Source organism: Orcinus orca, chromosome 11 (genome assembly GCF_937001465.1).
Source record: "Orcinus orca chromosome 11, mOrcOrc1.1, whole genome shotgun sequence".
Taxonomy (NCBI): domain Eukaryota; kingdom Metazoa; phylum Chordata; class Mammalia; order Artiodactyla; family Delphinidae; genus Orcinus; species Orcinus orca.
This window is the reverse complement of record NC_064569.1, coordinates 39,486,504-39,495,606: the sequence shown is the minus strand read 5'-3', so window position 1 is coordinate 39,495,606 and position 9,103 is coordinate 39,486,504. Positions and strand designations below refer to the sequence as shown.

General features: G+C 47.4%; 1 protein-coding gene across 5 annotated transcripts; it reads left to right on the top strand.

The window, feature by feature from the left end:
- The first annotated feature begins 5,945 nt into the window (after positions 1 to 5,945).
- On the top strand, positions 5,946 to 9,103 carry RHEBL1 (RHEB like 1). Of its 5 annotated transcripts, none has more exons than XM_033436411.2 (8): positions 5,948 to 6,240; positions 6,856 to 6,927; positions 7,259 to 7,326; positions 7,603 to 7,685; positions 7,775 to 7,831; positions 8,031 to 8,203; positions 8,341 to 8,422; positions 8,582 to 9,103. In XM_033436411.2, the coding sequence occupies exons 1-8, from the start codon at positions 6,189 to 6,191 to the stop codon at positions 8,583 to 8,585; spliced, it is 591 nt and encodes a 196-aa protein (XP_033292302.1). In that variant the 5' UTR covers positions 5,948 to 6,188; the 3' UTR covers positions 8,586 to 9,103. The 5 variants fall into 5 exon arrangements, with proteins under 5 accessions (XP_033292303.1, XP_033292302.1, XP_004274421.1 ...); XM_004274373.3 differs by having other exon boundaries at positions 5,953 to 6,240; positions 8,031 to 8,078; XM_033436412.2 differs by lacking the exon at positions 7,775 to 7,831 and having other exon boundaries at positions 5,946 to 6,240.

Sequence of the window (9,103 nt, the reverse complement as noted above, 5' to 3'; positions counted from 1 at the left end):
CTGAGCCTGTGCTCTAGAGCCCATGAGCGAAAACTACTGAGCCCACGCACCACAACTACTGAAACCCACGCGCCTAGAGCCCGTGCTCCGCCACAAGAGAAGCCACCGCAATGAGAAGCCCGCGCACCACAAGGAAGAGTAGCCCCCGCTCGCCACAAATAGAGAAAGCCCGCAGGCAGCAGTGAAGACCCAACACAGCCAAAAAATAAATACATAAATTTATAAAAAGAAATACACAAGTCATTGAGTATAGTTCCCTGTGCTATACTGTAGGTCCTTGTTGGTTATCTATTTTATATGTAGTAGTGTGTATATTTTAATCCCAAACTCCTAATTTATTCCTCACCATCCCAGCATTTTGCCTTTTTGCTTAGAGCCTTCTTGAGCTTTAAGGCTCAGCTCAGTTGTCATGTGGAATCTCTGATCCTTCCAGACAGAATCAATCAACTTTTCTTTCTTCCTTCCTTCCTTTCTTCCTTCCTCCCTGTCTCTTCATTTTTGAAGAAAAATTTCTTCCATGCTTCTAGCTACTTATACTGTAATGTGAGATGATATAATTTTGCCTTCTAATCTTTTTTTTTTTTTTTTTTTTTTTTTTTTTTGCGCGTTACGCGAGCCTCTCACTGCCGTGGCCTCTCCCCTTGCGGAGCACAGGCTCCGGACGCGCAGGCTCAGCGGCCATGGCTCACGGGCCCAGCCGCTCCGCGGCATGTGGGATATTCCCGGACCGGGACCCGCGTCCCCTGCATCGGCAGGCGGACTCCCAACCACCGCGCCACCAGGAAGCCCTGCCTTCTAATCTTTTGCCTGATAATTTTCCCTACTATAACATTCAGAGGTGTATCATTCAGAATCCTTGGAGGAAACAGATTGCATACTCAAATGGGAAACTGAAGATAATATAATGAAAGGGATATTCATAAAGGTGTGGACAGAGTAATGAAGTATCTACAAGTGTGGTGAAGCATTCAGTCTGGCATCAGTGGGGAGTCATCAGAGGTGCTAACTCCTAGGCCTGAAGGGGCAAGGGAAGGAAGGATTACAAGAATTCAAGGGAGCTGCAACTGTGTCTAGTTGAAAGAGAGGGCTACCCAACAGGGTCTGTGGCCTCTGGTAGCCCCATGAGTGAGTCCAGGAGAGACGACAGAAGAACTGCCAATTTAATCCACAAAATCATGAGAAATAATACATTGTTATTGTTTTAAACCACCAAGTTTTGATATAGTTTGTTATGCAACAGTCGATAACATACATCAGCAGGGAGGTGAAGCCTTTCTCTACCAAAACTGTGGAAAACCAAGAATCTCTGAAGACCTGTAAAATGGATCCCATCATTTCAATGGAAAATGTTTTCACTTTTCATAGAGATAATTAAAACAGTTTTCTGGGAGCATTTCATCTTTATTTTATCTCAGTTGTTTGAGACAGAGCAATGTGTGATGCTGTCATTAGAAATTTTATTCTAAGTTTATTTACCTAACATTAGGATAGTTTGCTTCCTTTATTTTATCCTATATTGGTGATCTTTGCATATCTGTGATTTTTAAAAATTAATTTATTATTTATTTATTTATTTTTGGCTGCGTTGGGTCTTCGTTGCTGCATGCAGGCTTTCTCTAGTTGAGGCGAGCGGGGGCTACTCCTCGTTGAGGTGCACGAGCTTCTCATTGCGGTGGTTTCTCTTGCTGTGAAGCATGGCCTCTAGGCTCACAGGCTTCATTAGTTGTGGCACATGGGCTCAGTAGTTGTGGCTCACGGGCTTAGTTGCTCTGTGGCATGTGGGATCTTCCCAGGCCAGGGCTCCAACCCGTGTCCCTTGCATTGACAGGGGTATTCTTAACCACTGCACCATCAGGGAAGTCCTTACCTCTGATCTTTACAAAGTAACCGTTTATGCCCTACCTTTTACGGTGACATATTTAACAAACAAATATATTGGTCCCAAGATATGCAGGTCTTGTAGAATGGCTCTGTAAAAATTTGTTCCTATTCTCTTTTACCTTTCTATACTATAGAGGGTGGAAAAGAAAATGCTAAAATTTCCAGGCTCTTTTGCAGGTAGAGATGGCCACATGATACAGTTCTGTTCAAGAAGACATAGGTGAAAATCTTCTGTGAGATCTTCTCATCCAGAAAAAACTACAAGAGAAAGCCCTTTGCCTTAGTCCTTTTGCCTTCTTCTTGATTGCAAACAAGAGAGTTTGAGGATGATTTAATAAAGAGATTATTTACAAAGGTGTGGGCAAGGTGTAGGGAAGCAAAAGGGATAGAACAACACCTCCGGGTTAGTATCAGAGAGGCTGTTATTACTGTAGGCCTGAAGGGTAAGGCAAGGGAATTACTGGAAACAGAACACTGAGAGCTGTCTGTGTTAGGGTTGGGGGAGTGCTTTGAGAGGTGCTGTGACCTTCAGTGTGGGAACAGAATTTCTCTTCCTTCCATTTGATCTTCTGTGAGTACTCCTCTTTGGCTGAACCCCCCTGGAATCCAAGGAGCAAGGTCTACCTCCTGGACACGGATCTGGGTGGAAAAGAGTAGAGAGTTAATGTGGAAAGACAAACAGCATAAAAGGCATCTATCAATATTATTTATCTTTATATCCTTAGTGTGCAAAACATGGTAAGACTGCCTGGTACAAAGTAGGAGATGAATGAACTTTTATTGAATTGAATCCAGTTCTTTGTTTTATCCTACAGTGCTTACAACCTAACCTGGAACTACCGCCAACCTCATTCAAGCCCAATAATCCAGCATAAAATTGCTGGTCTGCAAGGAACTTCCTTTACCCAGTAGAAAAGGTATTTGGGTTCCTTTCTGAGGCTAGATTAAGAAGTGGCTCTTTGGGGCTTCCCTGGTGGCGCAGTGGTTGAGAATCTGCCTGCTAATGCAGGGGACACGGGTTCGAGCCCTGGTCTGGGAGGATCCCACATGCCGCGGAGCAACTAGGCCTGTGAGCCACAACTACTGAGCCTGCGCGTCTGGAGCCTGTGCTCCGCAACGAGAGGCCGCGATAGTGAGAGGCCCGCGCACCAGGAAGAGTGGCCCCTGCTCGCCACAACTAGAGAAAGCCCTCGCACAGAAACAAAGACCCAACACAGCAAAAATAAATAAACAAATTAATAAACTCCTACCCCCAACATCTAAAAAAAAAAAAAAAAAAGAAGTGGCTCTTTGGGGACTTCACTGGTGGCACAGTGATTAAGAATCTACCTGCCAATGCAGGGGACATGGGTTTGAGCCCTGGTCTGGGAAGATCCCCTGTGCCGCGGAGCAAATAAGTGTGTGAGCCACAACTACTGAGCCTGCGCTCTAGAGCCCGCGTTCCACAACTACTGAGCCTGTGAGCCACAACTACTGAAGCCCGTGTGCCTAGAGCCTGGCTCCGCAGCAAGAGAAGCCTCCGCAATTAGAAGCCCACGCACCAAGGAAGAGTAGCCCCAGCTTGCCGCAAATAGAGAAAGCCTGCCTGCAGCAAGGAAGACCCAATGCAGCCAAAAATAAATAAATAAATAAAAATTTTTTAAAAAGGTGGCTCTTTGAAACAACTTTTGTAGATCTGGACATTTTTAAATAATTAATTTTATTTTGGCTGTGTTGGATCTTCGTTGCTGTGCATGGGCTTTCTCTAGCTGCGACGAGCAGGGGCTACTCTTTGCTGTCGTGCGCAGGCTTCTCACTATGGTGGCTTCTCTTGTTGTGGAGCATGGGCTCTAAGCGCGCGGGCTTCAGTAGTTGTGGCACGTGGGCTCAGTAGTTGTGGCTCATGGGCTTTAGAGCGCAGGCTCAGTAGTTGTGGCGCCCGGGCTTAGTTGCTCTACAGCATGTGGGATCTTCCCGGACCAGGGCTCCAACCTGTGTCCCCTGCAATGGCAGGCAGATTCTCAACCACTGCGCCACCAGGGAAGCCCCAATCTGGACATTTTAAAGCATGAGATGGTTCTATAGTTTTGTAAAGCCTGTCCTCTAATCCAGTCTGACTCCTACACACCCACCTCATCAGGGCCTTGCAAAAGAAACAACTTCTGTGTGCTACCTGTATGACTCTCAGTTTCTACAACTGAGAGAACAGTGATAATAGCTACCCATTACTCAAGTCTCAGGCACAAATGTTACCTCCTCAGCTTCCTAGGATATCATATAAAAAAAGAAGAGTAACACCCCAGGTTACTCTCAGTGGGTTAGCCCACTAATGTCTTGTTTATTTTTTCTCATTGCAGTAATTACTTTTTTCTTTCTTTCTCTCTCTCTTTCACTACTTTGGGTCTTAGTTGCAGCATGCAGGATCTTCATTGCGGCACATGGGGTCTTTTTTAGTTGCGGCATGAGGGATCTATTTCCCTGACCAGGGATCAAACTGGGGCCCCCTGCATTGGGAGCATGGAGTCTTAACCACTGGACCACCACGGAGGTCCCTGCAGTTATTACTTTTTAACTGTAACTCATTTATTGTTTGCTTGTAGATTGTTGGTATTCTCCCCCAAAATACTTGCTCCTTGTAAGCAAAGACCTTGTCCCTGTTGTTCATGGCTCTATTTTAAGCACCTGGAAGGGTGCCTGGGACACGGTGGTTGTGCGATAAATATTTGTTCATGAATGAATGAATAATGCAAATTAACAACCTCAGGCTGTGGAGAATATTAAATGAGATGACAATGAAATACACCTGGCACAAAGTAGCACTCTAAATCTAGGTTCCTTTCCTCTTTATCCTCCCTCACCTCCTGTATCCAATCCTTCAGCAAGCAAGCTAGCTTAACCTCAGCCTCAAAACATACACTGAATTCTCAGCTTCATTCATCTCTACTACTCTAGTCAAGCCACCCTCACCTCTCACCTGGACTACAAGTAACAGTCTCCTAGCTGATGTTCCTGCTTGCTCCACTTGCTCCTGTTTCTCTCAAACCCCAATCCATTCTCTACAGCCAGGGAGATCTTTTAGAAACACAATTCAGATCATGTCATGACCCAACTTACTTAGTAACATAATCAATAGCTTTCTAGGTACTTAGAATTAGTCCAAACTACTCTACATAGCCTGGCCCCTGCCATCCTCTTAGATTTCATCTGCTTTAGGCTAACTGGCTTTCTCTCTCTCTCTTTTCTGGATTTTAACAAATTTATTTCCACCCTAGCGCCATAGCACTGATGGATTCTTCTGTCTGAATCTTTTGCTAGCTGGCTCCTTACTGTCATTCAGACTTCAGCTTAAATGGGGCTTCTTTTGAAAGGAAGTGTCACTGATCTAAACTGGTTATTTCTTTTCACACTGCTCTATATAGCACCTAATACTATCTAACGCTTACTTGTTTAAGTTTGTTTCTTCCCAACTAGGTTTTAAGCTTTGTGAGGTCCGAGACCTCACCTGTCATGTTCTTCGCTCTATCGTCAAAGCTAGAGAAATGCCTAAAACATATAGTATACACTTATTAAATATTTGTTGAATAAATAAAACACTGTGATAATGATGACAGCTAAACCTCAGAGGACTTGGCCACAAATTCTAACAATTTTCCCAGGAATAAGTTTTGCAGTTCCGAAGTTAAATCCTGGAAGACTGGAAACCCGACAATAAAATATCTGGGGCTGAAGTCTGGGGGAATCGGAGGGAATATATTGCAACTTTGGCCTTTTTTAACCTACCCAAGGACGCCGGAGACCTTGCAAAAGGGAGGCCTAGAATCTTTTGACCAGAAAATCCAGCCCAGCCACAACGGATATTATCCATCCATGATTCTTTGCAGCCGCTTTTACTAGGTTGCAAAGGCGCAAACACCTCTAGGACCCCGGGTTCCTTTCTGTTTCTTTATGAATGAACCGGGTCTAGTCTGCGCACGCGCAGCTCCTGGTTCTCCCGCTCCACGTGAGGCCCGCCCTTTGCTTCTGCCAACGGCTCCGCCCCTATCCTTTCTAGTGGACCAATGGCGAGCGGCCTGGGGGGCGGAGCCCTGAGCGGCGCGGCAGTGTAGTTCCCCGGTCGCCCGGCTCCCTAGCCTTAGTCTTGCTGTGTTGTGATCACGTGGCCAGCTCCGGGCGCGGCGCTTGTTTTGGTTTCCCTCTATCTTGCCCCTGGCAGCTTCAGGGTGAGCGGCTTTCCTGTGCCGGTTGCTACACCTGCCTGCACTCGACTTTCTCTTCTTGGGGCTCTCTCAGCCCCAAGTTCTGCAAGCCCCTCGGGGCCGGTTCCTGCCATGCCGTTAGTTCGCTACAGGAAGGTGGTCATCCTCGGATACCGCTCCGTAGGTGAGTCTCGGTCTTGGGCAGAGCACGGATGCACCGCGGCTTTTTGGCCAGAGGAGGCGCACTGCCGCGGGTACGCGACCCAGGGAGAAATGGTGGCATCCTTAGAACCAGCTTGTAGAGAGAGGATTGAAAGGTTGGAGTTGAAAAGGCTGGGGTAGTGGTAGTGTAGAAGGCTGCAGGAAGCTGGAGCATATAAGAGTTAACGTGGGCTTTACTGCTGGATCACCGCGGTGGTCCTCAGCGTTACTCTGGGGGGTGGAGGTGGGGTCAGGATTTGATGGCGGGGGCGCGGTCTGGGTGGGGCAAGTCTCAGGTGCCCGGTGCAGGACTGACTGGGTCCTAAGGAATCCCGGATCTTCCCAGGGGTGGGGTGGGGTGGGGAAAGGCGGCGGGAAAGGCTTCCTGCGGCGCTACTGTATGCATCCGGTGGCCAAGGTGCAGCGACCCAGGGCGAAAAGAGGGTGAAGGTAGCCTAAGGGAAAGCATTGCATGGGGCATTCCCAGGCTAGGATGCTAATTTGGGGTCCCCTTTAGTCCAGGGCCACACAGCCCGAAAGGACAGAGGATGTGAATATGGATGGGTGATTTGGATAAAATTACCTCTGCTTCCCACAGGGAAGACATCTTTAGCACATCAATTTGTGGAGGGCGAGTTCCTGGAAGGCTATGATCCTACTGTGGAGAATAGTGAGTAGACTTCTCCCCTAGGGATTGGGTAGGGAAGGCTTGGGTGCCCCATCCAAGTCCATAGTTTGGGATTTTCCTGGTGCCAGAGGGATGATTTAATTAGACATTAAATCTAATCTCCTCTAGCAATCCTGTTCTGAGTGGAGCTAGAGTGTGGATTTTCCAAGATACTGAGTCCAGGATGGTGTATATGTAGACAATAAGAAGCCTAACATTGTCTCTCCAGGTTCCTGGAGAGCTCTCTAGACCTGGCCCATCTATGTCAATATATAGGGGCACAGATTGCTAGTCCTACAAGGCACCTCACAGTCAAGTTTTCTTTTCTTTTCAGCTTACAGCAAGATAGTGACTCTTGGCAAAGATGAGTTTCACCTACACCTGGTGGACACAGCAGGGCAGGTACCAGTTTGGGGTAGGGTATCTAAATGTGGCAGTTCAGTCCTGGGAGATGAAGTCTGGTAGCCTCTGAGGCTCATCTGTAAAGTAGGATTAAAAGAAAAGCATTTTAGCAGCATTTCAGTGTGCAGCGCTGATTGGAGCTACTCTGTTAATACTTGTTGAACAGAAGTGACTGGAGTAGGGAGTGCCACAGGGAGGGTCCCCAGGATACAGCCCACCAACCTTGGCTATCTGAGTGCTGTGGATCTAGGTATTGATGTTTCTATTTCTTGTCAGGATGAGTACAGCATTCTGCCCTATTCATTCATCATTGGGGTCCATGGTTATGTGCTTGTGTATTCTGTCACCTCTCTGCATAGGTAAGTGACCAAGGTTGTGAGTGGGAGACTTGGGAGGATTTGAGGGCTGTCCCAGAATAAAGTTATAGATTCATTTCTTGTGTTTAAAGTTTCCAAGTCATTGAGAGTCTGTACCAAAAGCTACATGAAGGCCACGGGAAAACCCGGTATGTGGCTCTGGGGGATAAAGACATAGTGTGGACCCGAGGGGAGAGGGAGGACAGGGGCGTATTGATCCAAATTAAGGAGAAAGTCAGGACATAGATCCTGTCTGGTTTGATGGGGAGTTGTCCAGCTCTGATTTGAAGGAGGTTGGGGTCCATGGGGAACAGAGGGGCTCCTGTAGTAACTGCTGTTTCCTCCCAGGCTGCCAGTGGTGCTGGTGGGGAACAAGGCAGATCTCTCTCCAGACAGGTATGGAAATCTCTGTAGCTTAAGGCGAAGGAAAGTGAGCTGGACTAGGAATGCGCCAGGGTCTTGTCGTGGCTCTGCCACTGATTCGAACCAGTCATTTTACCTCTTCATTTCTAACTTGAAGGGTAAGACAAAACAACCCTTCTATTTCAAAAACTATCATTTCATATTTCAAGTCTCAGTCCTAGGCTCCTGTAAAGATTTTGCAGAGAACATGGGGCCATTGCTGTCCTTCATTTTCATGTCCCAAATTTGCTTCTAGGGAGGTCCAGGCTGTTGAGGGGAAGAAGCTGGCAGAGTCCTGGGGTGCGACATTTATGGAGTCATCTGCTCGAGATAAGCAGGTGCTGGGCCTGAAGATTAGGAAGGTGGTGGCGGTAGCAGTGTTATGGCACTGCTTGGTGGTGGGGATGGTGGGGGAATGGGGTGTTCACCTCAGAGTTGGGTGGTATTGGCAGTGAACTAAACGATTTTTTTTTGCCCTGAATCCTTATCCCTTGCAGCTGACTCAAGGCATCTTCACCAAAGTCATCCAGGAGATTGCTCGGGTAGAGAATTCATATGGGCAAGAGCGCCGCTGCCATCTCATGTGAGCCCTTGAGCATGGGGTAGCTGCCTTGATTCTGCCCCTGGCACTTGCCAGGCTCCAGTGGGGGCTTGGGGGGGGCAGGCCCTCAGGACTTCACGGGTTTGTTCGGTTGCCAGCTGTGTCCCTTGCCCTCTGGGCACACAGTGTGGTACCCTCATGTTTGCACACTTACCTGGGCTCCAGTGGCCTGGTTGTCGATGTTTACAAAGAGGCAAGGATGTCTCATGGGCACTGTCCTCTAGCTCTGTTTTTGCTAAATAAATGAATTGTTATAACCTATGGAGTTGGGATATGAGTCCTGGGCATTGTTTATTCAGGACCCAGTCTCCTATGTAGGTTTTGGGTGTCGGCTGGGTGAGGGGAGCTGGGGACTCCTGAAGTGGAGCCGGCTTCCTGGAGTGACAATGTATATATGCAAATAAACTGATTAATCTTT

Excerpts from the sequence above, each read along its gene's own strand:
- RHEBL1 (XM_033436411.2), top strand. The coding sequence starts at position 6,189 with ATGCCGTTAGTTCGCTACAGGAAGGTGGTCATCCTCGGATACCGCTCC. Across the intron at positions 6,241-6,855 it reads CCTCGGATACCGCTCCGTAG|GGAAGACATCTTTAGCACAT; the intron begins GTGAGTCTCGGT and ends TGCTTCCCACAG. Across the intron at positions 6,928-7,258 it reads TGATCCTACTGTGGAGAATA|CTTACAGCAAGATAGTGACT; the intron begins GTGAGTAGACTT and ends TTTTCTTTTCAG.